Consider the following 27,682-nt stretch of genomic DNA (forward strand, 5'->3'; position numbering starts at 1 on the left):
CAGAGCCCCCCAGGAGAGCAGCCCTCATGCCCCCCAAGGCAAGATCCCCCCAGCCACGCCAGCAGGCGTGAACACACACTGCCCTTCCACATACACACGGCTCAAGCTGTTTGTTTCTCCCATATTTATTTGCTCCCATCTCCATCGTAAGCCAAGCGGCCACCAGGAGATGGCAACCAGGAGACTTATCTACAGAGCATCGACCTTGCACGCAAGAGACGGGTGGCCACACACCAGCCCCTGGGTTATACCCAGGGCTGGATCCACATAGTGCTAGTAAGAAAATAAGACACTCTAATTATACAATCTGAGATTAGTGACAGGCAGCCGTGGGGATGTCCAACCCCAGTACAGCACCGTGAGGACACGGCTGCCATCACAGTGGTCCCACGATGCAGGATTGACCTGAGGTCCCAGCAAGCCACCCCGCAGGCTGCCCCGGTGCCAGGAGGAAGGGGTTGGTCCCTGTTCCACCCCTGCAGCACAGGGAATGGGGAGGCCAAGAGTGGGAGGCAGCCGGGGGCTCCGAGGCAGGGTGAGATGGGCGAAGGGGCATGTGGGGGCAGCGGGGCTGAAGGCACCTGCTGGGGAGCAGTGAAGGGAACCGGGAAGATTAAATAAAGCGAGATGTGGCCAGGAAGGAAACCTGCCAGCTCACCCAACCACAGCTCCAAGAGGGTTCCCAAACCGATTAACTGGCAGGGGCTGGGCTAGGATGCCCCGGCTGCTCCTGGGGCGCTCCCCAGGGCACGCTGCTGTCCCCCACCACGCACAGCGTCCCTCATCCAGGGCTCACTTAGTGAGGGACAGGGCAAAGGGACAGGAGTCTCAAGTCAAACACTTTGAAAGGCTGCTTTAAAATGAGGTCACATCCCTACTAACAGGGAGAGATGAGGCTCTAAAGGAAGGGCTGGGTTTTAACTCCCTCTTTTTCCTTAAAGGCCTATTATAGCTGCCAAGCAGCCCCTGACAGTCACCTTTAAAGAGGCCAATTTACTCCCAGGCCTGTAAGGCACAGGCCATGGTGCCTCATTCGGCATCAGACCCCCTTTGGGGAGTCTCTGGTTTGGTGAGCGAGAGCTGCCAGGCAATGCCCAGCCAAGGCTGCAGGAGCTGGGCAGCTCACGGCAGAGCAGAGAGAGGCTGCTTGCGCCCACCGCAGACCATCTCCTCGCCCGGCACCACACCAGCTTGGATCTCTTGGCCACGCCGCTGCTTGGTCCTTGGCAGCTCAAGGTCCTCGGAGACGCTGCACCCAGAGGGCCCAACCGGACTGAGGCCGGGAGGAGTCACCCAGTCACTTCTCCAGCAAGATGTGTGCAGGGTGGCGGGGAAAGCAGCCGGACCCCCAGCAGAGACTGTCCCTTGAGGGAGCTCCAAGGGACAGGGCCGGGGTCCGGCCGGCCCCAGGCTCTGGGAGGGATTGGTCCTCTTCATAAGTGTTCACTGAACAGGAAGGAAAATAAGGCCACGTTAGAGGGGTTGGGGCTTCTCCCCAACAGAGCAGGCAGACAAGGGCCTGGCAGACAAGATCAAATGATCCCCAGAGTGGGAACAGCTCCAAGCCCTTCTCTGCCTGCACCCTCTCTGCTCAGCTCCCTTCATCCCTCCTGCCATGGGCTGATCCAGTGGTCCAGGTGCCCTCTGGGGCACAAGGGCCCAAGGGTGCCTGGCTCAGCTCCAGGCCAGGCCACGGCCAGGCCTGCCCGGCTCACCTGGCTATCCGGGACAGGATCTCCTTGATGCGAACCACCAGTTTCTCGTGCTGCAGCGGGTTGCTCTCGATGGCACTGTGCAGTTTGGCCATGTAGAAATCCAGAGTGCTCAGTGTGGGGGTCTCCCCAGTGCCTGCAGGGCAGCAGCCCAGTCAGCCACGCGCAGGGCCCGCAGGGCAAGCAAGCCCCCATCCAGCCCTGCACATGCTGCTGGTGGCTGGGGAAGAGACTCTGGACACTCACTCCCCTCTCCTGCAGCAGGGCACAGATTGCACCAGTAAAAACCCAGGAATGAAAGGATTTGGGCTAACCTCTGCCTTGCAGGTGGAACTGTGACTACAGCTAAACACTAGCACAGTTCCCAGCCTGTCCTATCCCACCTATGGGGGAATCTAGCTGGCTGTCACATCCCTGGATTCTCTGGAGAGCTCCCAAAATGCTTCAGGAGCCTTTCCCACAAGTGGATGAGCAGTTATCACCACCACATGCTCCATAACATCCCTGTCTGCACCAGGCTTCGCCATGTGCAGAGCCCCAGCAGTGTCCCTCGGGGTGGTGTCAAACCCCAGCAGCAGACTGGTCCCCAGGGCTGCCCTGGACTCACCAGGGATGGGGAGAGAGGCAAAGCTGGTGGTCAGGGCCTGCCGCACAGACTGGAGCTGCTGCTGCAAGGCCAGGGTCTGCCTCTCCTCCTGGGCCAGCTCCTGCTCCAGCTTCTCCTTGGCACAGTTCATGCTCTCCGTGTGCTTCTGCAGGATAGCATTCTGCTCCTCAAACTCTGTGTTCATCTTCCGCAGGCGCCGCAGCTCGGCCTCCCGTGCTGCCGGGAGCAGAGCAGGGTCAGCACAGGCAAAGAGGGGGGCCCAGTGATTCCTCCCCCACCCCATCCCAAACTCAGTCCCTTCCCCAGCTCTTGCTTCTCCAAGAGAGGCTTGACACCACCAACCCCCAGGCTCTGGCCAAGTCCTGCTCCCTAAACCCATCCTCACCAGGGACATTTCACAGCCTGGATGTGGCACCCCGTGACGGCCGTGATCCGGCCATACAGGATGCAGGCTGCTCTGGCAACAACGCTGCTTACTGCGGCCCTCCCTAAGGGCCAGGGACCCCCAGTAGAGATGCTGCACTGCCGGCAGCCCCCAGCAGTCCCTGCCCTGCAGCTCAGCCCCTCACCTTTATTCTGGTCCAAAAACTCCTCCGTGAAGATGGGGACATCAAAGGTGGAGAAGGTGTCACCGCACTCACCAGCCTGGCGGATGGGAGGGGACAGATCAGGCAGGGCTGAACCCGCTGAAGGGGACCCCATCTCCCTGGGGTTGAGCACGCAGGCAGCGTGGGGACAGGGCAAGAGGTGACCCCTGGGGAGGCTGGGAGGACAGAGAGAGACAGGGCAGGGGACAGCTATGCTCTGCCCCCTGTAACTCCAGGCTCCGCTTCAGCGGGAAGCTGCCATCTTGAAGCAATACCTGCGAGTCCCCATCAACCCAAAGAAGTAGCCAGTCTCTGCTCACCCTTCTCACACCCAAACCCAGGGACTCAACATGCCTCAGTTTCCCAACTCAGTGGTAGAGCTGCAAGGGCCTTCCTTACCTTCTGTGGGTGCCCATTCAGCAGGGTGTTCACTGCTGCGGAGCCAGCATCCTCTGGAATAGAGAAGGAGATTACCCACCTGGGTCTTCCTAGGAGTCACCCTGCATCTCCTAAGAGGCTCTGGCAGCACCCAGCCAGATCCCAGGCAGATGAAGGGTGACAACACTTGCAGCCACCAGTCCCACCACCTACCTTTTTTGATCTTCTTCTCCTGGATCTTCTCCGTGCACATCTTGTAGGCCTCTGATTGCTGGTATTCCCGCAGCTCCTTCATGTACTGCTGCTTCTCCCGCTCCGCTTCATCCAGGTACCGCTGCAGCCACAGATGGGTCCTCAGCCTAGCTCAGCCCCAGGCAGCAGGCTCCCCAAGGTGCTGCTGAACCCTCCCACCACTCAGGGTTCAGCTTCTGCTCACCAGCCCAGCAGCATTGAGACAAGCTCCCAAGAACCACCTTCATGGTGCTTTCAGGGCCCAGATCCTGCTCATGGCAAAGATCTTGTCTGCCAGTGCACCAGGACCTGGTGATGGTGCCATTCCCAATTCATTCTTGGAGCTGCAGCCAGGCGGCAGCAAACGTGTCTCAGATGCAAGCTCCCGCATGCCTCGAGAGCGGTGCCAGCCCCATGGGGACAGAGGCTCGGCCTCCCGCACAACCAGCATCTGCAGGTTGTCTGCTAGCCCAGGCAGGAGAAATGAGGGTCCCTCCAAGGAGCTGGTACCTGTTTCTCTGAGAGCTGCAGCTTGCTCCACTCAGCCCCCAGCATCTTGGTGATCTCTGGGAAGGGCAGGTCAGGATGCTGCGTGCGGATCTGCTCGCGCCGTTCGTTCAGGAAGCGGACGTAGCCAGTCACAGGGGCTTTGGGGCCATTGGGAAGGATCTTCTTCCTCTTCTTCCCCTTGGGCCAGCCCCTCTTCTTCACCGGCTGGCACCCAGAGAAGGGGAAGGGACAATCCAGCACGAATCGGAGCACATGATGCCATTGCACCAGCAGGACACAGGGAGGGGAGCAGCTTACAGACCCGCCTGGGCCTCACATCCCTCGAGGGAAGGAAGGTCTTGGCCTTTTCTCAGGCCACAGCAGTAGCCACAAATTTGCCCAATTCTATGGCACAGCTGTGCCTGGACTACTGAAGGGCAAGTGAAGGGACAGCCTCTAGACAGGGCCTAAATATTACAACAGCAGCTCTGTCAGATATGGGCAGTGCAAGGGCGACAGATGGACACCCAGCCATCTGCTACCACACGCCAGCCAACGCAGCACAGCAAAGCACCTGCTGCCTTGCTGGGGACAACAGCCCCAGGCTGGGCAACACAGATCCTGCTCACGGGGCGGAGCGGGGAGGGCCACAGGCACAGCAGCAGCAGGGCTCACCTCCTCCTCGCCGTGTGGCTTCTCGCTGCTCGTCCGGGCCACCTCCCCCTTCTCCTGCTTGATGGCCACCAGGAAGTTGCCATGCTGAGCTTTGCCTGTGGTGTGTCTGCAACCAGAAAGTTCCTGTCAGAAAGGACTAGGAAGCCACTGGGATCGATATGGGAATATCCCCCAGGATCACAGCTCTGTGCTTGCCAGATTCCCCTGCTCCCACTCACACAAACAGCCCCTAAATCTGTTACCAGACCCAAAATCTCGGCTCCTGCCCTCTTCCCATTGCTAGAGGAGAGCAAGGTTGAATTACAGGGTTCAAGCAGATCCCAGACCTGGCCTCCCAGGTACCCTGGGGCACATCAGGGTGGGCACAGGTCAGTGAACATATCTCACTCTTGCTGGCCCACCCAGCAACAGTAGAGAAGATCTAGCCAGTACTCGCAATGGCAGCTGCAATCCATCCCCCATCTCCACAGCTGGAAGCCGGGGGGTCCCCACGGCACCTATGGGGAGTGGGGGGGAGTGCATGGGAGACATTTGCCTTCATCTGGGGTATCCAAAGCTGGATTCACCCACCAGTAACACAGCAGCTGCAAGGACAGCACCTAACATACAGGAAGCAGCCACACAGGGGAGAGAAGTCTGAGCAGGGGAATGTTCCTGGGCTGGAACAGCAGAGCGACTCACAACAGCTAAGGAGCATCTGCAAGCACTGCAACCACAGCACGGGGCTTCAACGGGACAGCGCGTGTGCCAGAGATGAGGGCAACTAAACTACACCCTCCTCACAGCTCCCAGGATGAGCCTCCAAGCCGGCACACCTGGATGCCAGCAGCTGAGAGGCAGCTCAGGAAATCCCCAGCCTTTGATATCTTCCCTTAAAACCAAAGCCAGGGAAAAGCCGGTTTTGAGTCATCACCCAGCCAGGCAAGCAGGACAGAACTGCTGGCCCCAGCAGTTCTGGGCACATAAAAGCTGCTCCAGGGTCTGATGACCAACCCCAGTCTTTTCAGTGACCTTTTGTATGGGCCTGGGGGCAGTGAGCAGTGAAGGTACCTGCTCCAGCATGTCCTCATGCACCACCAAGAGTTAGCCTCACACCACAGCAAAGAGTCCCAAGCGACATGAAGCACTTCATGCTCCTCTGGTAGGGAGGAGCTCCAGGGGGTTGTATCATGGCTCCACAGGGACTACCTCGAAGTACCACCCACGCCAGAGACAAGCGCTACCAGGGATAACAAACCCCGCAAGCCACAAGACAAGGGCAGGGCACTGATGTGGCTCCTAGAGGGCCTGCTAGACTCGCTCAGCCCTTGCCTGCTCCAGCGACAACCGCTCTGTCAGGTTCCTGCTGCCCACGTTGCCACTTAGACAGATCAAGCCACTTTGAGATGCACCAAACAGTTGAAGTGAGAGGCTGGAAGCCCCAAGGCCTGCTTTCCAGTTTGATGCCTCATCTTTACAGATCAGCATCTGACTCAGCTGACAACACAGCTCCAATAATGACCTACCTGGGCCTATAGAGCCTCCCTGCTCCTACTGGACACCCCCACCTGAACTGCAGCATCTCCGTGGGGCTCCTGCCCACCTGATAATCCTCTGGCTCTTTCTCCAGCCAGTCACTTCCCGTGGCAGAGCCCCCAATCCACCCGCACCCTTTGATCCCAGGCACAGGACCTGACATCCTGCTCTACCAAAGCAGTTTCTGCTGACTGCTGCCCAGCTGATCACATACTCAACCACACCAGAATGTGGTCAGGTCCCCTGAACTGGGAGAGTCACGAAGAACATAAGTGTTGTAGCAAACTTCATTAGTTTGTGCTTTCATCAAGGTCACAAGATACATTAAGGCGCACAGGGCCAAACACAAGTCCCACAAGGCTTGACAGAAAAATAAAATTTAGTTGTACACTAAAAGCCAGACAGATCTTGACTCATTCAGGACACACGCATAGACTTTACATCATCTACTTCTTGCACCACATATTTGGTGCAAAATCTCCTTAGAGACTCCAGCCTACCACTATCTTGTGATTACTTGTACCAGCCACACTTATAATTAATTTGACCAAGTCCCTTTCTGTAAGTCCCCAAGGACACCATGCCTAACTGTATTTTTCTTGATTAACGTAGCACATGCCTGTCTTGGGCTCTTTTCGTCGGGATCCAGGCTAAGCCAGCCATTCTGCACTTACACCGGTCACACTAATGCCTACAGGAAGGTACAAGACCATCTTTTCTTCAGTCTGCTGGAATAAAAATTCCCAGAGCTCCATAAGAGCATGGCCAACCTCAGCCTTTCTTTACCAGCTCTTACAGAAGTGCTCCTAGACATGCCAACGCAGTAACATCCCACTCACCAGCTATGCTAACATTCCCCATCACCAGTCCAGGACGCAAAAGCAGCGCTCTGCCTCCCCCCAGAAACTCACAGTGGCCTGGATTCCTTTCATGCCTAAGTAAAGCTATTTCAGGCAAGATTCCTCCTCTTATCTCAGCCTCCCTTAACCAACTCATTCTGACATTCACTTCCCTTTCTGCCATGCATAAACTTCCCCATCTGCTTGTCCTCAGAGACAGCTATAAAGGATTTTGCTCCCTGGGACCTGTCAGCTTAGCTGTGGTATCAGGCAAACAGCCTCAGAGAGTTTTGATCATTTTCAGATCCAACTCTAAGAATGTTTCACCCCATTCTTCTCCCGTGTGTGAAACGGGCCCTGGGATCCTGGTTAGATCCCTATGATCCAACATTTACATGTAACCACAGGAAGGGAGCAGCGGTCCCAAACAATGGGCTGATACCAGAGCCCATTTAAGCAAGCACCCCAGCTTCTGGGCAGCACCCATGGGTGCCTGACCGAGGCCAGGGCCCATGCTGGCCGGATGGGCTCTCTCTGGAGGTGTCTCCTGCGCTGGATGCATCACCTGGAGTTTGCACATCCAGCAGGCAGGAGCAGAGAAGTGCTCCTGCCCCTTAGTCAAGGGGGATAAGAGACCACATCAGTTTACGTGAGGCTCACGGTACCTCTCGACAATCTTAATCTCACCAGACAACTTAAATGCCTTTCCCCTCCCCAAGCAGGCCTCGCAGGCCCTGTGCTTACTACCACGGCACGTAACATAGGTGAAAGCACGAGCTAATGAAGTTAACTGGACACTGCTGAAGCCGGAGGTAAGGGGATTACCCTCCCCAAAAGCCAGGGAAGATCCCTACGGTTTTCAAACTTTCAGCCACCCTTTGGCAGGAGGCAAAAAAACAGGAGCAGGCACAGGGCAGAGACAAGGTGACCCGAAGCAACGTGTGACATACAGGAGGTCACAGTTCCATGTGGCCAGGGCTAAGACTTCCATTCAGGCATCGGAAGATCAGTAGCATCCCCACAACTGGGAGCAATAGCACAGGGGCCAGAAGAGGGAGGCACTTACAGCATCCCTGCAGCCAGCTGCTTCGTGCTGTGGGCCATGGGCAGCTCCCGCAGACCAACGCCAACGCCGCTCCGGTCAGGACCCCTGAAACACGAAAGCAGAGCTGTTATTGCCACTGGTTGGAGGGGCAGCAGGGAGGAAGATGCTCTAGACGGAGGTGGCAAGGTCGATGCTTGGAGAGCTCTGATCTGGGCAACACAGGCTCAGGACTTTGGGGTTTTATCTGCAGCCCAGACACCACCTCGCTGCACAAACCCAGGCAGGTCACGCCGAGACCGGACCCCTTCCTCCGCTCCCTCGCCGCCTCCCCGCGGGACGCAACGAAACGCCCGGGACACAGCGGGGACTGGAACGACAGCGCCCGCTGCCCCGGGGGAGGACGGCCGAGGGCTCCTCGACGCCCAGGGAGCCTCCGTCCCCCCTCAGCGGGGTTGGGGGCACCGCTTCCCCGGGGAAACCCCCCAGCGAAACCCGCGGCCCACGGGGAGGCGACCGCGCCGAGCTCCGGCACCTCGGCCGCGCCAGGCCGGGGAAACTGAGGCACAGAGCCAGGGACGCCCCAGCTGCCCCCAGCCCCTCTCTCCGCCCCGCCGAACCCTCCGGCCTCCCGACCCCCGGCACCCCACGGGCTCCCCTCGCCGCCCCGGGCCCCCCACACACACTCCGAGGGGCCCCCGGGCCCCCCTGTCTCCCAGGGCCCCCACTACCGGCGCAGCCCCCAAGGCCGGGCCCTCACCGGCCCCCGTAGCCCCCAGCCCCCAACTTCCCGGGCGCCGCGGCAGCTCCTCCGCCGCCCTTCCTCACCCGGCCACGCCCCGCTATTATTATGCAAATCTGCAGCCCGCCTCGGCGCTCCCGATTGGCCGCCCGCGCGGAGCCCCTGGGCGAGCAGCCCAGCGCGGATTGGCTGGAATGGAGCCTCGTCAGAGGAAAGCGCGCCGGGAAGGGGCGTGGCGAGAAGATGGGCGGGGCTGGCCGGCGTTGCGTGCTGCTGTGCGCTAAGCTCGGCGCGCGCGGCAGGCTGCCCAGCCAATCAGAAGCCGGCGTGGGGATGGGGACGTCCTGTGGGGAGGGCAGCGCCTTAAAGGGGCAACGACAAACAAGGGGCGGGCCCACCTCAACCGTCCCGTCGGGGGCGTCGCCAGCGCCCGCCTCGCCGTCCAGGCCGCGGAGCCCGGGGAGGGACCTCGGGGGGTCCCGGTGCCCACCCCGAGGGGTCCCAGGGCCTCCAGTGTCCCCACACCGCTCCCAGTGCCCTCAGTGTCCACCCTGAGGGGTCCCAGTGCCCCCAGACCTCTCTGTGACCCCACTGTCCCCCCCAGGGGCTCCCAGTGACCCCAGTGCCCACTGCAGGGCAGTCCCAGTCACCCCAGTGCCCTCTGTGCTGTTCCCAGTGACCACAGTGCCCACCCAAGAGGGGTCCAGGGACACCAGGATCCCCCAGACTGTTTCCGGGGACCCCAGTGCCCACGCCAGGGGAGGTCTCAATGGTCCCAGTATCCCCCATCCTGCTCCCATTGACCCCACTGCCCACTCCAGGGTGTCCCAGTGACTCCAGTGCCCACCCCAGGGGGTCCTAGTGGCCCCAGTACCCCCCATGCTGTTCCAGTGACCCCAGGGCTTACCCTGGGAGGGTCCCAGTGATGCTATATCCACCTCAGGGGATCCCAGTGACCCCAAGATCCCCCACACTGGTTCCAGTATCCTGATGCACCCAGCCCCACTGTTCCCAGTGACCCCAGTACCCACCCCCCAGCGTCCCAGTAACCCCAAACACTGCCCTGGTGGTCCCAGCAGCCCCACTGTCCCACCCCAGGGGACACCAGTGACCCCACAGAGCCACCCCACGCTGTCCCGCTGGTCACGGCGCAGGGCCGGGAGGGACCAACCCTGCCTGAAGCAGGGCCAGCTGGATCGGCCTGCCAGGGCCACGTCCCGTTGGGGCTTGGGGATCTCCAAGGGTGGTCCCAGTCCTAGCGACTGCCCACCCTCACGGAGGAAAAAGGGTTACATCTGGTGGCAACTCGTTCCAGCTAATGCCGCTGCTCCTCGTCCGGTCCCTGTGCCCCTCTGAGGAGTCTGGCTCGCAAACACCAAAATGGGGAGAGCATCCCGTCCCTCACCTCGCTGGTCACACGCTGGTTGGCAGAGCCCAGGACGTGGTGGCCTCCCCAGCCCTGGTCCTGCTGTCTGCTGCTCACCAGAACCCCCAGGGCCTCTTCCATAGCTGGCCCCAGCCTGCCCCGCTCACGGATCACTCCGAAGCAGGTGCAGGACTTCATATTTGCACCTCCCAAGTCATCAGTAAAGACATTAAGCAGTCTTGGCCGCAGGGTTTGCCCCTGGGGGACACCACGAGTGACTGGCCACCAGTTGGACCTGGTGCAACTTTGAGCCCAGCAGTGCGGCCAATTTTGCACCCACTTTATTGGCCATTATCCAGCCCAGACCTCCCCAGTTTGGCTAGGGGGATGCTATGGGAGACCATGTCAAAGTCCTCACTAAAGCCAAAGAAAACCACATCCGCTGCTCCCCTTGGCCATGCAGCCAGTCGTCTCATCGTAGGAGGCCATCAGGTTGGTCGGGCTCGATTTGCCCTTGCTAAACCCGTTCTGGCCGTTCCTGGCCACTTTGCTGCCCTTAACCCCCTTGGAAATGGCTCCCAGGAGGATTTGCTCTGTCCCCTTCGCAGGGACGGTGGTGGGACTGACCCATTGCTCCCCAGATCCTCCTGCCCTCTGTGCAGATCGGCGTGACACTCGCCTTTTCCCAACCAGCAGGAACCTCCCTGAATCTCCACGATCTTTCCAAGACGATACAAAGGGGACCAGCTCCCCCAGCAGCCTCAGCGCATCCCGCCAGGTCCCAGCGGGACTCATCGGTTTTGGTGCTCCCCAACGCGACCCTCCTTGGCCATGGGTGATGCTTCACTCCCTGCCAGGCTGGGGGCCGGGACGCCTGACCCAGCGGCCGGCCCAAACCGTGCAAACCGGGGCGAAGAAGGCATCGAGCCTTTCCCCGGCCTTTGTCACCAGCACCAAGCACTGGGTGCCCCTTGTCCTATCAGGGTGCCATCAGGGCTGCAGCCGGTGCACGCGCGCACGCTCAGCACACTCCAGAAACACCTGGGCTGCGTCTGTGGAAACCTTCCAAAAATAATTGCTTTGACGCGGAAAATCGCAACCTGGCTGGGGAAAGCTTTGCGAAACATCATCGGCGTTTTATAAAACCGCGTAAAAATGTACACCTTTCAAATCCCAGCGTTATTTAGCTGAGGTGCATCGTCATGACATCCTGGTTTTTAAAAGCAGGTTTATTTTTAATCGGGATAATCTCTTAATGCCCAGCCCCATGTGATCTCTCACATTCATTTGCAGCAGGACACGAGCAGCTCACGCTGCCACGTTTGGTGCAAATCGCAGCCCCGAAGCGGGGAAGCCGCGGGCCTCTGTGAAGCCTGTTGACTGTTTCAGTCCATTTAGTCCCTTCAAAGTGGAGAAACCACGTGGACACGGAAGAGTTTGGCGGTGCAGTCACTCCTTTTAATCTCTAAATAAAGCCTGGCAGCAGAGGATGAGGTCTATTAGCTCCAGGAGCTTTAAAGACTTTAAAGGGGGCAAAGAGACCATTAGCTCAGCTCCGTAACGGTGGCCAGTGCATCCTTGGCGTGATAAATCAGTCATGTTCAAACACACACCCAGATTTGCTTAATTTGTTTCTTCCGAAGCCAGCATACATCTAAAACCTCTGTCACCTCAAATCAAAGCCCTTGGAAAACCGTTTCAGTTTCTATTAGAAATCAGCCTGACCCGAACATGCAAAATGAAGGAATGAATAGAAGAAATGAGCCCCCAATACGCTAATCGCCTGGTCTCCGAAGCATATGGCCTTCACAGTTCTCTAACAGAAAAATATGCAAACTGAGGACGTGCAGATAGATATGCCGAGCAGCACAAGTCCTCACCGACGGCTTCGCTCGTGCGCAGGGAGGCAGGGGAGCAGCAAATGGACGCTGGGGTCAAAGCCACGTTTCACTGGTAAAACGACATATTTTTCATTGCTCCTGACCCACTGGCTTTGTCCCTTCCTCAGGGAAACAACCCCGAAGAACAACCCTGCAAAGCTCTTCGGAGGCCAGCAAAGACCCAAACAGGTTTTCCCTGCTCCTGCTCACAGCAGGGCCCCGCGGTCGGGCTCAGGACAAGGGAAGGCAGCTGGACTTGCCGGGCGAGTCGGGTCTGGTGGCCCGTGTACCCCCTTCCTGGAAAAGACGCCAGGGGCTGCACGGCCTCAGCCACAGCCTCGGCCAGGCAGGGCTCTGGGGACACCAGAACCACGCCGGCACCTTCCTCGTGCACAGGGCATCCCCAGGGCGCACGATGCATCAGGCACCGGATACCCGAGGTGCAGGACGCCCAGGGCACACGATGCCCGGGGTACAGGATGCCCCAGGTGCACGATGCCAGGCGCACACGTCCAGCTGAGCTGCCCAGGACCCGGCGGGCATGCCCGGGGCTCCAGCTTGCCCCACGGGCGCACGAGCCCTCCCCTCGCCAGCAGCAGGGATCCCCACGGCCTTGGTGCCCGGGCAGCCGTGACCGGTGGCACCGCAGCAGGGACTCGGGCCCTGCACGGGCCATCACGGCCCTGGCCTGAGCAGCATGAAGGCAAAACGCTGGGGGATGCTGTGCCCCCCTGGCAGGGGGATTTCAACCACCAAGGGAGCTTCAGCTAATACAGTTCCTTTAGGCAAATCAGGCAGGTGGTTTCTAGCTCGCTGAAACCTCGGGTGCTTTCACAGCGTGTCGCAGCAGACCGGACCTGGGGGGTGACGGGGCTGGGCTGCAGGGGCCGGGGACGAGCCACACATCAGGGACCACGCACAGCCCCGGCCACCCCTGCAGGAGCTTCTCCTGGGGGACGGACATGACGCTTTTCCCGTCCGCCCTTCGGATGAGCCTCCTCAGCTCGGTTTGTCCAGGCACTGTTTTTATTTTCACTTCCTCTCGGCTTCACTGATTCACCAGCCCATGCTCACATGATGGGGGGGAAGCTCTGGAGGGTGATGCAAGGGCCGCAGCCCGGCTCCAGCCTCCCTCGCAGCCTTGGGGAGGTTCAGCAGAAATCACGAGACCTTGCGATAATGCAAATTGTTTGCTCAGAGCATCCCGGCTCTGGGGCTCACCCGGCCACTCCGGACACCCAAAGGGCCACAGCGACGGTCACCCCTTCCCTCCCGGCCCCACGACCCCCTGCCTGCGAGGGGGCTCCCGTGCCCGGCAGCCCGGCGTTGGTACCCAGCGGTACCGGTGCCCAGGGCTGCACGAAGGTGGCACTTTGCCGGCACGGGGCAGAGCCCGGGGTGCTGAGCAGGGCTTGGGGAGAGCCGGGTGCCGGAGCGGGGGCACCGCGGCACGATTCCCGGTCTGCCTACGGGGAGCTGGGGCCAGCCCAGAGCATCCCCGCTGCAGCAGGCAAAGCCGTCACCCACGAGCGGGCCAGGGAGCCGGCACCAAAGGCCACCGCGAGTCCCCACTGCAGGCCGGGCACCGCTCAGACCCTGCTCGCATGCCAACCGCCACCCGCAAGGCCGCTGCGGGCAGGGGATGGATCCTGCTCCAGCCAAGCAGAGACTGTCACCATCAGCACCCCTGGCAGGTGGGAGGCAGCGGGGGGGGGGGTCCAGATGCAAGGACGGGAAGCTGTGGGAGGAGGTTTATCCTGCTGCCCGGGCAGGGTGAGCGGAACTGGAGATCAGAGAACCGCTAAGAACTCACTTTAATCAGCGAGGCAGCTTTGAACTTCCCTGTAATCACCAAGAAATTGCCCCACAGCAGAGGAAAACCTCCCTCCCCAAGGCTCCTCTCGCTGCGGACTGCGGCGGGACGAGGGCTGAGCTGCCCAGCTCTCTCCCAGCATGGGCAGCGGACACGCGCTCACGTTACGTGATCACACATATCCCATTTCCAGGCTAAAAAGCACATCTCCGGCGATTCCCACGCGCGGGTGAGCCAGGTGATGGGGCTCCTGAGCCAGCAGCCTCCCCTAAGCACATCCCGCTGCCAGGAAAAGCCCCGCCGGGGCCAGGCGAGGCCCCGCGCGAACAGCGATGCCCGGCACTGCTGACGGAGAGCAGAGGTGCCCCGGGGGCTCCTCTGGCCTCCCGGCGCTCAGGGACGTGAGCCGGTGCGGAACGGACCTGCTGCCCCCGCACACCTGCAGCGCTCGATAAATAATTCACTCGGGACACAATGACTCACGGTTAGCGTGATCCCGCGTGTAAACACGCGCCTGGCAGGAGACCCGGGCACAGGGAGGGCCCGGCCCGCACAGGCAGGAGGGAAGCCCCGGGTGCCTTTGGGTGGCCGGTGCCCGTTTGCGGCTGCCCTCGCTGATGGGACGGTCCCGGGGGTTGCGCCGTGCTTGGGCTGGGCTCCTCCGGGGCGTTTTGGGGCCCGAGGGCAGGCAGGAGCACGGGGTGCAAGCGGGGTGGAGCCGGGGCACAGCTTGGCAGGCGAGGGGGACACCCAGTGCAGCCCAAAGCAATGAGCTGGGTGCAGGATCTCACCCCTCCTCTCACCCCAGAGCGTGTTCCCCTCTTCCTGCCCCACTCGTGTGCGACAAGATGCCAGAGGGCAGCGACCTGATGTGCCAAGATCCCCCCTTGCCAGCCGGACCCCGTTAGACACCGGGCATATCCGTGATGAAGGGCAGAGGGGCTGAGCTGCACCGGACGCTGCCAGCCCTGCCTGTGCTTCGTGCACCCGCTCTCCAACGCAGGGCTGGTCCCACAAATCCCCCGGGAACCGGCCGGCACTTGACCCATCCCCTGCACTCTGCAAGGGTACCAGGCCGGACCAGCAGCGCGGGGCTGGGCCAAGCCAGGTGACGCTGGGCACGGGGCCGCCCCGGTGCGGGGGGCTGAGCCGGCTGGGGCTGGCAAACCCTGGTGGCACCGGGGGTGTTGGGGGACTGGGCCAGGCTGCTTTGGGTGGGAGCAGGGAGCTCAGCCTAGCCGGGCCGCCCTGGGCAGTACTGGGGAGCCCTGGGCAGTACTGGGAAGCCCTGGGCGGTACTGGGGAGCCCTGGGCAATACTGGGGAGCCCTGGGCAGCACTGGGGAGCCCTGGGCAGTACCGGGGAGCCAGGCCAGGCTGCCCCAGGCAGTACCAGGGAGCCCTGGGCAGCACTGGGGAGCCCTGGGCAGCACTGGGGAGCCAGGCCAGGCTGCCCCAGGCAGTACCAGGGAACCGGGCAGCACCAGGCCCGGGGTTGCGCCGGGCCAGGCCGCCCCGGCCGGCAGCAGCGGTCAGCGCAGGCCGGGGGGTCAGCGCAGGCCGGGGGTCGGCGCAGGCCGGGGGGTCAGCGCAGGCCGGGGGGTCGCAGCAGGCCGGGGGGTCGCAGCAGGCCATGCCCGGCGGCACCGGAGCCGGAGCCGGGGCCGAGCCCGCCCCCGCGGCGCAGCGCCGAGCCAGGCCGGGGCGGGCGGCGCCATTGGCCGAGGCGCGGGGCCCAGCCCCGGGGCGGGCGGCGGCGGCGGCGGCGGCGGCGCGGCTATAAGCGGCGCGGGCGGGGCGGCGCGGCGCGGGCGGGCCCGGCATGGCGGAGCCGCGGCCCGGGGGCCCGGCGGTAGCGGCGGTTGGCGGCCCGGCACCGCTGCCGTTGCGGGCGCGGCTGAGCTTCGCCGCCGGGCACTTCCTCAACGACCTGTGCGCCTCGCTGTGGTTCACCTACCTGCTGCTCTACCTGCACGCCGTGCTGCGCTACAGCCACGCGCTGGCCGGCGGGCTGCTGCTGGCCGGGCAGGTGGCCGACGGGCTCTGCACGCCGCTGCTCGGCTACGAGGTCGACCGCTCGGCCGGCTGCGGCCGCTACGGGCGCAGGAAGTCCTGGCACCTCGTCGGTACGCAGCGGGGCGGCCCCGGCCCGGGGGGTGGCTCCGGGGGTGCCTTTTTAGGGCCCCCTGTATGGAGGGGGGCTGCTCCTGGGGTGGGGATGGGGATGCCCTCTGTGGAGGGGGGGTGGCCCTGGGGGTGCCTTTTTAGGGCTCCCCATATAGAGGGGGGTTGCTCGTGGGGATGGGGATGCCCTCTATGGAGGGGGGGTGGCCCTGGGGGTGCAGTTGTGGGGTGCCCCTGGGGTGCTGAGGTGGGGATGGGGATGCCCTCTGTGGAGGGGGGGGTGGCCCTGGGGGTGCCTTTTTAGGGCCCCACATATAGAGGGGGGTTGTTCCTGGGGTGGGGATGGGGATGCCCTCTATGGAGTGGGGGTGGCCCTGGGGGTGCCTTTTTAGGGCCCCACATATAGAGGGGGGTTGCTTGTGGGGATGGGGATGCCCTCTTTGGAGGGGGGGTGGCCCTGGGGGTGCTGTTGTGGGGTGCCCTGTGCTGGGACAGTGCTAGCAGGGCTGGGGCTGAGGTGCCCTGGTAGATGCACCCTGGGGATGTCCTTTGGGGGGGGGCAGCCCCAGGGCAGCTCTTCTGGGTGGGCAGCAGCCCCCATGGGGGTGAGGTGGGCCCTGGGGTGTCCTGCATGGAGAGGGGTGGCCCTGGAGGGTAGCAGGGCTGGGGCTGGGGTGCCCTGGGTGGAGGAGAGTGGTCCCAGGGTGCCCTATGTGGAGGGGGACAGCCCTGGGGATGCCTTTCTGGGGTGCCCCATGCAGAGGGGGGCAGCCCTGGGGGTTAGTGGGGTGGCAGGGGGTGCTCTGGGGCCCCTGGGCAGGGGGAAGGGGCAGTGTGACATGCCGGCTGTGCTGGTGGCGTGGGCCACCCGGGCAGTCGCAGCCCCGTGCCCGGCACTTCGTGGGGGGCTCACGGTCCCTCGGCTTCCCTGCACGGCTGCGTAGGGCTGCAGGGCGGCCCTGCATCACCCGGCCGTGACGTGGGGGGTGGCATCAGGTTGGGGGCAGGAGGCGAGTGTTTCGCTGGCTGATGCTACAGTGAAAACGAGACCTAGAGTAAGGCTGGGCTTTCCCAGGAGCCTGGGGATTTACCTGGGACTTGCCTGCGGCTGAGCAGCTCCTGCCGCTGCAGCCAGTGGCTGTTTCTGTGGGTGACCTTGCTCTGCACAGCCAGGCACGGGGCTCTTCGTGCGCTGGGGACCCTTCCTGGCTCGTGGAGACCGAGCAGGTTAAGTGGCTCCGTGGCACTTGCTGCAGCGGGTCTCGACTCCCCAAGCGCCGTGTTTGCAAGGGCTGTTGAGTCTCTGCAGCGGGCACAAACTCTGCCCCGTAGCCTCCCTGGCACGTGGTCGGGTCACGGCAGCCAGGCTCCCGATGAGTGAGGGCCCCGTGGGGCCGTGGAAGAGGCGCTGGGTCTGCATGAATTATTAACAGGTTGGCTCAAACCGTGCCATGGAGTCAAAAAGTGATGGAATGCTGGGGCTGGTGGGGACTCCTGTGTCTGCCCTGCCAGTGTCCTGGTTTGTCCCTGAGGGGACAGTGTGACCTGGAGAAAGGGTCCTTGGAGCTGTGAGAAGGCACCAGGGTCTGCCCTGTCCCTGGTCCTCCTGGCAGGGCTGAGCTGGCGATATCTCAAGCAGGGGATGGGTCAGTTAGTGTGAAGAAACATCCATCTACAGCCAGAGATAAGGAGCCTTGATGCTTCCTCCTGGCAACGGTACAGTAACGCTAGTGTGCTGGCTCCCTTGGAGGAGAAGAGGCCGTTTGTGTTGTGGATGCTCTTATCTCGATACTGAATTTATCTCGGCCAACCGCTTCATGTAACCGAACTATAGTCAAGGGCTGATAGGGCAGCTGATTGCCCAGCGCTGTGCTTCGTTTGGGCTTTCAAAGTTTGGGTGAGCCGGGGAAGGTCTCCTTTTCGATGCTGAGGGGAGACAGCCTCGCCCCCGGCTGCAGTGCCTGCTAGAGCTGTGCTCTAGGTTTAGGGAAGTGGCTGAGGCTGTACCAGCTCTCCCAGTGCAAGCTGTGCTCTGGTCCAGCTGGTGCTCTCTAGTGTGAATGAAAGGGGAAGTCCTGAATCACTTCTTGAAACGGGGTTGAGGCCGGCCCTGCTCCACTCGGCTCCGTGCTGCAGAGGAGGCTGACCCGTGGCCCGGGAGCCTGGTGCGGTGAGCCCTGCTCTGGCCTCTGGTCCTGCCCCGCTTTCTCTAGGGAGCGGGACGGAGGCGCAGTCAAGCTCTGAAGGCTGCGGTTCCCTGGTCAGATTGTGGGCTGTTTGTGGGGAGCGGGTGTTACCCCACTGCCTCCCTTGTCAGGCCGCAGCGTGTCCATGCAGGGAGTGGGACCAGCAAGCCGTCGGTCTGAGCTAGCTCTGCCAGTCCTGCTCTCTGCTTGGTCACGCAGTGGCTAAAGCCTCTGTGTGGGAGCGGGGTGGCCCGTCTGGCAGCAACCCCTGCTCAGATCAGAGGAAACGTTGTGAAACCGCAGCCTCGGAGGAGTTACCACGAGTTGCTATCAGCAGCATCTTCCCTCCGCAGCGGTGGTCTGGCTGACTGCAGAGCTGCTGGGTACCGGTGCTCCCGAGGTGCCGTGGCCTGTGCTGGGACATGTCTCCTGGGCGCTTTGCTCCGCAAGCTGGCCTGGTCTCAGGCTTTTGGAGCAGATTCCTGCAACAATAGGGTGGAAATAATGAACGGCTCTTTGCCACAAGCCCTGTGTGGGTTGTGTGGCTGAGTAAGTCTGGCTGTGCAGTCCCAAACTTCTGCCTGCAGCGCCTGTAATGAGCTTGCCCACTCACAGCCTGATGTTCCCGTGACCCTTTCCTGAAAGGCTTGGTTGCTTCAGGGATGCAGTGTGGTGAGATGAGAGCTTGAACCCCTGCCACTTGCCCACGGTGTGATGGAGTGGAGCAAGGATGGGCAGGGATGTCTTCCTGGGGTGCTCCAGGAGTCCTGTGCAGGATTTTTGGTATCGCCTTACAGGAGGTTGGCTTTGCCCCTGGTAGCTGGTTTGATGGTCTGGGGGCCCTCCTGGGAGTGGGGGCTGAACCTCGGCCTCCTCTATGGTGGCGGAGCAGGGAACTGGGGAGTAGGAGGGGAGGTGGTGACCCTTGGTGGGTCTGTGTTTGAAATCAGGAGCTCCAGTCCTGCAAGCCTGGAGTGGAAGGAGAGAGCTGGCCCTTGGCAGCTGCCTCTTGCCAGCCAAGGACTTAGACCGCTGGCTCCGGGGTGAGCGGATGCCCCCCACAACCCTTCTGGCTCACGGTGACGCTGCATTGCTTGGGCAGACCCTGGGATATACAGACGTTGGGCAGCAGCAGAGCTGGGCTGAGGCTGTGCTGTGGCTGGCAGCTCGCAGCCCCGTGCCTGGAGGAGCCCAGCTCCGTAAGGGTCACCTATACGGAGAATGCCCCCGCAGCAGGGTTGCTGCCTGCCCCCCCCCCATCCCTGCAGAGCAGGAAGCCACGTGTGTGTGAAGACTTGGTGGGGAGGAATGGCTGAGCTGCCTTCCGCAGGTAATGCCTGCGAGCCAGGCGAGGGGGGGTGGTGGGGGCCTGGCTGCCCCCTTCCTGGGGTTGCAAGAGGAAGGGAGGACTGATGTGAACTTTGTGTGTGTTAGCGATGACTCTCGGCTCGTGTGAACGCTGGGACTGCAAGGGCAGAAGTGGAGGTTGCAGCAGCCCGAGCCTCAGGGACTTCATCTCCTGCCCCACCGCTCTCCAGGGGTCGAGGGCAAGTCCCTCGCAGCCTTCAGGGGATCCCGCGGGGCCCTCAGACTCGGGGGGAGGCAGAGCCTTGTTGATCCTCCAAACTGGGCCCAGTTAAAACGAACAGCCTTTCAACATGGAACAGATGTATGAATTCTGGTCTGAGATCTTGGGCCTTCTTGGACCCTTCTTGTCCCTGGAGGATGGCTGCCCAGCTTGGCTCCTCTGAGGCAGAAACACTGATGTATGTCCAAGTCCCCTGTCCTTCAGGGAGCAGATGCTCCTTGGAGGTCCAGAGATAGGTGTGAACTGGCACAGGGTGGCATCCAGGGCCTCGCTGGGACCCGAGTCAGTGTCTGAGCACAGCTGCAATCACTGCCTGCCCTTGCTGGCCTAAGGTAGGGGTAGAGCCACCCTGGCAGTGCCCTGGGGGCAGCTGGGCCCAGCATCCTTCTGGAGCAGGGTGGACTGCTCTGTCCTGGCCCCACTGCAGCTGGAGGTGGTCGTGTGCTTCTCCAGCTTCCTCCTCGGGTGGAAGCGATGGGGAGGAATTTGCCACTTGGGGTGGCGAAGGGAGAATTCACTCATGAGAAGGAGGCTCGTGCAATTTCCAGCAGAGAGGGGACTTTGGGGGACCTCACAAAGTGGCTGCAGGTTCCCCTTGGCTGTGGGAACTGGATTCTGTGGCTCTGTGCAGCTGACATGCTGCAAACCTTGGCAGAGCGGGGGATGCACGGTACAGCAGTGTCCAGGGCACGCAGCCATCTCTGCTTCAGCGCCTGGGCCTTGAGAGCACTGAAGCGGCTCAGGGGATTTGATGCATGACCTTGAGAAAGGAGAGGGAGAAGCAAGCGTGTCCCCGCCTGCTCCACGCAGGCGTCCCCAGCCTGTGCGAAGGGGACACCGTTATGCTGCGATGGAGGAAGTGGCTGGGTTTGGTTTCACTGACTCAGCTGGGAACTTCCCGTTGTTCCTGAAGCCCGGCGTGGTGGAGCAGCGTCTGATGCCAGCCTCATGCTGGCCTGGGACCTGCAAGCAGGAGCAGATCTGTTCCTGTCCTCCACCGTGCTGGGATGAAGGCCGAACTGCCCGGGAGGGGAGGTCAGAGGCCGTGGCTCTGGTGGCAACTTCTGCAGGCATGGAGGAGGTCATGCTCACTCCACCAGCCCCAAAGCAGAAGGGACGAGGAGGCAGATGGACTAGCCCTGTGCTTGCAGGATAGTCAGAGCCGTCCTGGTCTGCGAGGTGCCTTATCGCCCGCAGGCAGGCGGAGGGGAGGCGTGCGTCCTTGGGGCTGATTATCTGCAGGCCCTGAGGGGGGGGGGGGGGGAGAGAAGCCCTTGATTGTGGTGTACTGGGAAGCCCCTGGCCCCAATGGTGGTGGGGGGGTCTGTCCCCTGACAGTTTGAGGGGTGGATGGGGCAGGTGCAAGGAACTTCTGGATTTTGGGATGTTCTTGACTGGGGAAGGGTCACTGACAAGTGTCTGCTTGTCTCTAGCTGCTGGGTGCTAAAGGGAAAAGCATTATCCTGTGCAGGATGAGGCAGGGTGCTGGGAGCACTAGGGCTACCTATGGTTTACCTGGCCTGAGGAAGGAGCCAACCTTCCTCCCCAGCCCTTGGGGGTAGGAGCTGTCCTAGCAGGGGGCTGGCTGTGTCTGTCCACCAGCCTCTGCTCTCAGGATGGGACTTGTGCGGTGCATGAGCCGGCTGTGGCCTTCGGGATCCCAGGGAAACAAGGCTTGCAGCCTCTCACTGCCTCTCTCTCTCTTTCTCTCTCTCTCTAGGTACCACCTGCGTCCTCCTGTCCTTTCCTTTCATCTTTAACCCCTGCCTAGGTTGCAAGGAGAACACTCCACAGTGGGCAGCCTTCATCTACTACCTCCCCTTCATCATCATCTTCCAGTTTGGCTGGGCAGCCACACAGGTCTCCCACTTGTCCCTCATCCCTGAGCTGGTGACCAATGACCATGAGAAGGTGGAGCTCACAGCCTTCAGGTGAGTGTGGCCAGGCCTGGGGTGTCCCCCGAGCTGGGAGCAGTGGCCCTGCCTGCACCGGGTCCCCTTGTTTGCGTGGCAGAGAGCCCCTGGGTGCCACAGGTCTGAGCGCTTCCCTGCCTGGGGCACAACTGGGCCCTGGACGTAGCTGGCCAAGGGCTGGGCCATGCAGCTGTCCTGCAGGATGTGTCCCAGTGATGCTGGTCTTGTGGGTCCATGGCCCAAACCCCTTGGTACCAGGCAAGAAGGTCCCAGTGACGGTGGTGCTGGTGACGCAGCCATCACCATGCTGTGCTGAACATGACCCTCACCCAGTGCTGTAGATCTTGGACCCTTCTCATGAAACCAGATGGGGTTTGTAATGAGGTGCTGGTGGGAGAACTGGGGCTATGACAGCTCCCTTCCTACCCTGGGCTGTGGGGATGCCCCAGGAGATCCTGCTGGAGAAGGGGCTGGGGAGGGTGTCAGACCCTGTGCCCAGCCCTGGAGGGTGCATCCAGGCATGAGCTCTTTCCAGGTTGTACCCTGCTGGTGGCTGTACCTGGCCCATGAGCAGGGCAAAAGCAGTGGGTGTTCTTGGCACTACACCTGGCACTACTCTGAGCTGGGGACACTTCTCTTCTGGGGCTGAAGAGCGGTGCTCACCAAGGAGGAAGCCTCTCCTGGACCCCTGAAGGAGAGCTGGGCTGGGGCACTGCCCTGTGCTGGTTGTCCTGTCGGTGGGAACGGCCCCTGGGGACAGGCTGGGCAGCTGTGCACAGCTCTGCGCGCAGAGCCTGGCTCTGTGCTGTTATCTGGCAGGATCAGGCTGTGGGGAAGAGTGTTTATCAGACAGAGCAGGGCCTGGTTATCTACCTTAGTGGGAGGAAGTTGCCCTTCCGGCAGGATGAGCGGTACCACATCTCACCCCATGCAGGAAGGATGTGGGGCTGGTGCTGGAGTAACCCTGAGCCAAGGCACAGCAGGGCTCTGCTCTAGGGGCTCCAGGTCCTGGTGAGCAGCGTGTGAGCTGGGGCATCCTTAGGGCGGAGAGGGTCTGTGACTGGGGATGGACAGACTGATCCGGAGGAAGCTTGGCTTCCTCCCAGTCTTGCCCCAGGGCTTGGATGGAGGATGCTGGGAGGTGCCTCAGGATGGTGAATGCATGGCCAGGGCTGGCCTGTCACTGTGTGCTCTTGGAGGTATCACCATGCAGTGCAAAGCTGGCTGTACCTTGCCTGACTTGGGGCTAGCCTTGGTTTGGGGTGTGCGCTGTGCTCATCCCTCTGCATCACTCGGACACGCTGACTCCCCCAGGTATGCCTTCACCGTCATGGCCAATATCACTGTGTATGGCCTGGCCTGGCTTCTGCTGAACCTGCAGGTGGAGCAGCCTGAGCACATGGAGCACCTGGGCATCCAGGATGTCCCTGTATTTCGGGTGAGTGGCAGGGCTCTCCCCTGGGCAGGACAGGGATGAATTCAGGGGGTAGCAGGGGGATTTGAAATGCTGGTACCCTGAGATCTCACCTGCTGCACTGGACAGGGGCAGCATCAACCTCCCCCTGGGTTTTTAGGAACCCATTTTTGCTCCCCAGTCTTCTGGATGGGGTGGATGGTGGACAGGCAAGGGGCACCCTCTGCTATGCTCACCCTCTTTTCTCACCAGAACCTGTCCCTCATTGTGGTGGGCCTGGGAGCTGTGTTCTCCCTCATCTTCCACCTGGGCACCAAAGAGAAGCCATACCCACTGGGCGTGCTGCCCCAGCCCGAGGAGAGCACACCCCTGCTGCACAAGGAGCCGGCGAGCCCCCCGCGTCCCCTGCTGCTCTGGAAACACTGGCTGCTGGAGCCTGCTTTCTACCAGGTACAACGGGGACAGGAGCACTGCCACCCGGCATCTGGCTTTGAGTGGGGGGGTCACGGCGCCTGTCCTGGGACACTGCCCTGCCTGGATGCTGGGCTTGGACAGGGGCATCCTCTAGCCCAGGGATGTGTTGCCTGGTAGGGGTGAGGATGAGGCTGTACTCGGCACCCACCTACATCGGGTGGCCTGTCCTTGTCGTGGTGTGCAGCAGCCTCTGGGCCATGGCAGGGCTGGGCACAGGAGGTGTCAGCCTCTCCCGCCTCCAGTTTGCGCAGGCTGAGCAGCACTGCCATGTCTTTGCCACATCTCTCTTTGCAGGTGGCAGTGCTCTACATGGCCACCCGGCTCATCGTCAACCTGTCCCAGACCTACATTGCCATGTACCTGACCAACTCGCTGCTGCTGCCCAAGGTGGGCACAGGACAGGTTTCAGCCCATGTGCTGAAGTTGCTTGGGCAAGGGTCTTGTGCCAAGGGCCTGGAGCTGATCTTTATGTCCTTGTGTCTCCCAGAAATACATTGCCACCATCCCCTTGATGATGTACGTCAGTGGCTTCCTCTCCTCCTTCCTCATGAAGCCTGTGAATAAGTGGATAGGCCGAAATGTGAGTCCTGGGAGCCTGGTGGGGCAGGGTTGGGGAGGAAGGCCAGATCCTGCTCCCACAAGTGTCCTGGGAGCAGAGTGCTCAGCGTACCTGAACCCTGCAGAGCAGGGACCCCTGCACACGTCCTCTGCCCTGGCTGCCAAGCAGCCTCCTGCCTCAGTGTGGTCCCGCAGGGCGGTGGGGCTGTGCAGGTGGTGAGCCAGGTGAGGGAGCATGGACTATCCCACTCCTCTCTGAGGGTGCTGAGGTCAGGGAACACGGTGCTGGCCTACAATTGTCTATGCTGCTCAGCCCTGGCAGGTCTGGGAGAGTCCAGAGGTGCCCACAAGAAACAGGAGGGCTTGGCTGGTGCCACCCTGCTTATGTGGGGCGTGTGGGTCTCCTGCAGTGCCAGCAGGACAGGGGCTACCCCTCCAGTGCATCCCCCTCTTGTCTGGAGCAAACACCATCCCTGGGAAGGCCCCCTCTCTCCTTCTCGGGAAAATGGTCCTAGCTCTCCCTCTAGTCCTAGGGAGCAGCTGGCAGCCAAGCAGGACATGCCCACCCACAGCTGCTGCCCAGTGCCATACTGGTGCTGGAGCACTGGGCTGTGGGATGGAGGAAACAGTCTTCCTGCACCGCCCTGTTCTCTTGGGCAGTTGCTGTTTTGGGGAGTGTTGGCTGGTGTCTCTAGACTTGAGGGTGTTTTGCACCAGGGCTGACTCTGGTGTTGGCTCTGTGCTCACCCCTGCCTTGCTGAGAGTTGGCTGGGCCTGGAGCGTGGCCAGCCAAGCCTGAGTTCTCCCCTCTCCCTCTGCCTGTCCCCATGCTGGTGTGGAGCAGCTGACCTACTTCGTGGGCATCCTGGTGATTTTGGCCTTTGCCTCCTGGGTGACCCTGACCAGGCAGATGGGAGCGGAGATCTACGCGGCGGCTATGCTGCTTGGGGCTGGCTCAGCCATCATCCTGGTCACGTCCCTCTCCATGACGGCTGACCTCATTGGGACCAACACGGTACGTTTGCACCATCCATCTGGGCTGGACCACAGCTCAGGTAGAGTGTCGCAGTGGGGCTGAGGAGATGTCTGGGGGGATATGCAGCAGTCGGGGATCGGGGCAGCCCTGTCCCTTATGACCAGACTTGCTGCTTGCTGGACTCTGGTGTAATATGGGCTCTGCCCATGAGAGGGCACAAGGCTCTTGCTCTCCATGCCTCTGGGATGTGTGGCACAGGCAGGTCCCAGTGCAGTGGGAGATGAGGCTTTCCCTCCCCTTGCAGCACAGCGGTGCATTTGTCTACGGGGCCATGAGCTTCACGGACAAGATGGCCAATGGACTGGCTGTGATGGCAATCCAGAACCTGCATCCATGCCCGTAAGTGTCCCTGCAGAGTGGGAACCCTCCCAGTGACATCTTCAACCAGATCTGCTGGGGTCCAGATAGCCCTTGTTTGGAGCATGCCCCTATACCCTTAGTGAGAGACCTCAGTGAAAACCAGCACTGATTTGTCTTAAATCCTTCCTTGACTTCTGTTTTGGCCCCAAAAGCTGAGGGGTGGGGGATCAAGATGTCCAGGGTGCTGCCACCTCTCCTTGCTCTGGACCTACCTCTCATGCCCAAGCGTGAACCAGCCCTGATGCCTGCAGCAGACCCAGCTGAGTGCTTAGGACAGCTGCCAGGCAGTGGGAGGGTGTCAGCAGCCCCAGGGTGTTTGGGCAGCGCTGGGCCAGGCTCCAGTCCTGCCACCAAGCACGGCCCCTCCTGTCCTCTCCCTGCAGGACCGAGCTCTGCTGTCCTGCCTGCATCAGCTTCTACCACTGGGTGATGGTGGTGGTCACTGGGGGCATTGCCATGGCTGCCACAGTGTCTCTGTGCTGCATCATGATCTGGCCCATCCGGGTCCGCTTCCGTGAGTGTCACCATGGGGCTGGGAGCATTGGGAGGGGGCGGGTGTGGGTTTGGGGGCTCTGGCTGTCCCCCGGGCTAAAGGGAAAGTGTCTTTCCAGATCGCCCAGGCTGCAGCGAGGTGCTGGGAGCTTTATCCCGGTGGGAGATGTCGGGGCAAGGCTGGCTGCAGGGAAGCTTGCAGCCCTGCCCGGTGGGAGCCGGGTGACCCTCCTGGTAGGCACACAGGCAGGCCCAGCTCCCTGTGCTCTCGCTTCTGCTGCCCCTGTCCCCAGAGCAGGCAGTGCCCTGGGCTGTGCCAATGCTGGGGGGCTGTGCCTGCTTGCTGTGCCCTCCTGGGGGGGAGGACGTGCCCCTGTCTAGCTGTGCAATGGCTGTGCTGAGCCCTGTACCCCACGGGTGGCTGAGGTGTGGAGAGGGAGGTCCCTCTAGTTGTCCCTGGTGGTAGCCAAATGTGAGGGGCTGGGAACTGGGTGCCCCTTGCTGTGCCTGGGACCCGTCAGCTGGGGATGGGTGTCAGCTCATCAGTTGCATCTCAGCCCTTCTGGGTGCCCAGTTCTTGCTTTCCCCCCCACCCTTGAGTAGAGCACTGAACCCCCCATCTGTGGGGCTCGCAGTAAGTGTTGTGCAGTCCCTGTGCTGCCTTGGGGCCCTCATGCTGGTGGCAGGAGAACCTCTAAGGACCAGGCCAGCGTGTGCTGGGTCACCCCAGCAGCTCCTAAGCCATCACTCGTGTCCCCACAGATGATGTCTACCTGCTGGGGCTGAACGGAGGAGGGACCCAGCCGAGCGAGACGGGAAGCACAGAGGGAAGGAGCCGGAGCAACACTGTCAACTGAGCCGGGTGCCTGTCCCTGACTGCGGTGATGTCTGTGCTGCTGGTCCCCTGGAGGGACCCTGACGGGAGGGGAAGGCACCAGGACTGAGGAGCTGGGCTCAGGTGGGATCTGGCCACTGCCCTGCCTCTCTGTCACTTTGCACGGGACTGGTCACCCACACTCTCCTTGGACTTGCTGAAGGATGTCCCTGTGTGTTTGCACAAGTGTAACACTAGAAGGCCTGGGGCCGGGCTGCGGGGGTCAGCCCCGGCCCTGGGGGACAGGCTTGCCCGGCCCTTGGTTTTAACATGCTTTTGTAAGGTCAGTGTCTTTATATAGCACTTTTTTAAAGGAGGAGGGGGGAGAGAAATGAACAACAAAAAACACCTCTAAACTTGAATAAATGCTCTTGTTGTCAGAGGACACCTCTTCCTTGGCCCCCCCTGCTCTGGGGAGCCTGTATTCTCTCTGGGCAGGTGCCATGAGGCCTGGGGCTGGTCTGGGCTCCGCTCCCAGCTCATGTGATCCCATGCTTCGGGCCCTCAGCCCGATGGCTAACACTCACGGCTGTGAAGAACAGGAGCCAGATGCATATTTGCAGGGAGGCTGGACTAGATGGTGGGTGATGACAGGTGGTGATGCTGGGCATGGTGCCCTCAGTGCCTCCCCACATGTGGGGCAGGGGGAGACGCACCCTGCCACCCTCCCCTCAGCACCAGTGTGGACAAGGGTGCAGGGTGCCAGGGGCCAGGTTGGCCTATGGCTCCCCACGCTGCTCCACAGCCTAGCCTGGTCCCCTTCGTCCTTCTCCCTAACGCCTGCCAGG

At 61.6% G+C, this 27,682-nt stretch overlaps 2 protein-coding genes across 7 annotated transcripts; one reads left to right on the forward strand and one right to left on the reverse strand.

Moving 5' to 3' along the window:
- Positions 1-109: 109 nt before the first annotated feature.
- HMG20B (high mobility group 20B) lies at positions 110-15,969 on the reverse strand. Of its 5 annotated transcripts, none has more exons than XM_064497621.1 (10): positions 15,833-15,969; positions 8,100-8,183; positions 4,680-4,785; positions 4,026-4,229; positions 3,498-3,618; positions 3,306-3,358; positions 2,889-2,964; positions 2,320-2,535; positions 1,716-1,848; positions 110-1,446 (listed from the first exon to the last, which is right to left on the reverse strand). In XM_064497621.1, the coding sequence occupies exons 2-10, from the start codon at positions 8,135-8,137 to the stop codon at positions 1,434-1,436; spliced, it is 960 nt and encodes a 319-aa protein (XP_064353691.1). In that variant the 5' UTR covers positions 8,138-8,183; positions 15,833-15,969; the 3' UTR covers positions 110-1,433. The 5 variants fall into 5 exon arrangements, with proteins under 5 accessions (XP_064353691.1, XP_064353690.1, XP_064353687.1 ...); XM_064497620.1 differs by lacking the exon at positions 15,833-15,969 and adding an exon at positions 8,904-8,965; XM_064497617.1 differs by lacking the exon at positions 15,833-15,969 and adding an exon at positions 8,836-8,935.
- MFSD12 (major facilitator superfamily domain containing 12) lies at positions 15,609-27,274 on the forward strand. Of its 2 annotated transcripts, XM_064497615.1 has the most exons (11): positions 15,609-16,001; positions 21,494-21,704; positions 23,001-23,124; positions 23,353-23,550; positions 23,869-23,961; positions 24,062-24,154; positions 24,977-25,147; positions 25,413-25,507; positions 25,912-26,042; positions 26,140-26,254; positions 26,783-27,274. In XM_064497615.1, the coding sequence occupies exons 1-10, from the start codon at positions 15,698-15,700 to the stop codon at positions 26,244-26,246; spliced, it is 1,527 nt and encodes a 508-aa protein (XP_064353685.1). In that variant the 5' UTR covers positions 15,609-15,697; the 3' UTR covers positions 26,247-26,254; positions 26,783-27,274. The 2 variants fall into 2 exon arrangements, with proteins under 2 accessions (XP_064353685.1, XP_064353686.1); XM_064497616.1 differs by lacking the exon at positions 26,140-26,254 and having other exon boundaries at positions 15,611-16,001.
- Positions 27,275-27,682: the final 408 nt, after the last annotated feature.

The sequence above is a fragment of the Dromaius novaehollandiae genome, chromosome 25 (assembly GCF_036370855.1).
Source record: "Dromaius novaehollandiae isolate bDroNov1 chromosome 25, bDroNov1.hap1, whole genome shotgun sequence".
Classification (NCBI taxonomy): Eukaryota; Metazoa; Chordata; class Aves; order Casuariiformes; family Dromaiidae; genus Dromaius; species Dromaius novaehollandiae.

What these genes read in the sequence shown, in the direction of transcription:
- HMG20B (XM_064497621.1), bottom strand. Translation starts at nt 8,137, where the DNA reads ATGGCCCACAGCACGAAGCAGCTGGCTGCAGGGATGCT. An exon ending in GGAGAAGAAGATCAAAAAAG is followed by an intron (nt 3,359 to 3,497) that starts GTAGGTGGTGGG and finishes TCTCTATTCCAG; the next exon opens with AGGATGCTGGCTCCGCAGCA. An exon ending in TGAATGGGCACCCACAGAAG is followed by an intron (nt 2,965 to 3,305) that starts GTAAGGAAGGCC and finishes CCCATCCGCCAG; the next exon opens with GCTGGTGAGTGCGGTGACAC.
- MFSD12 (XM_064497615.1), top strand. Translation starts at nt 15,698, where the DNA reads ATGGCGGAGCCGCGGCCCGGGGGCCCGGCGGTAGCGGCGGTTGGCGGC. An exon ending in TGGAGCCTGCTTTCTACCAG is followed by an intron (nt 23,551 to 23,868) that starts GTACAACGGGGA and finishes CTCTCTTTGCAG; the next exon opens with GTGGCAGTGCTCTACATGGC. An exon ending in ACTCGCTGCTGCTGCCCAAG is followed by an intron (nt 23,962 to 24,061) that starts GTGGGCACAGGA and finishes TGTGTCTCCCAG; the next exon opens with AAATACATTGCCACCATCCC.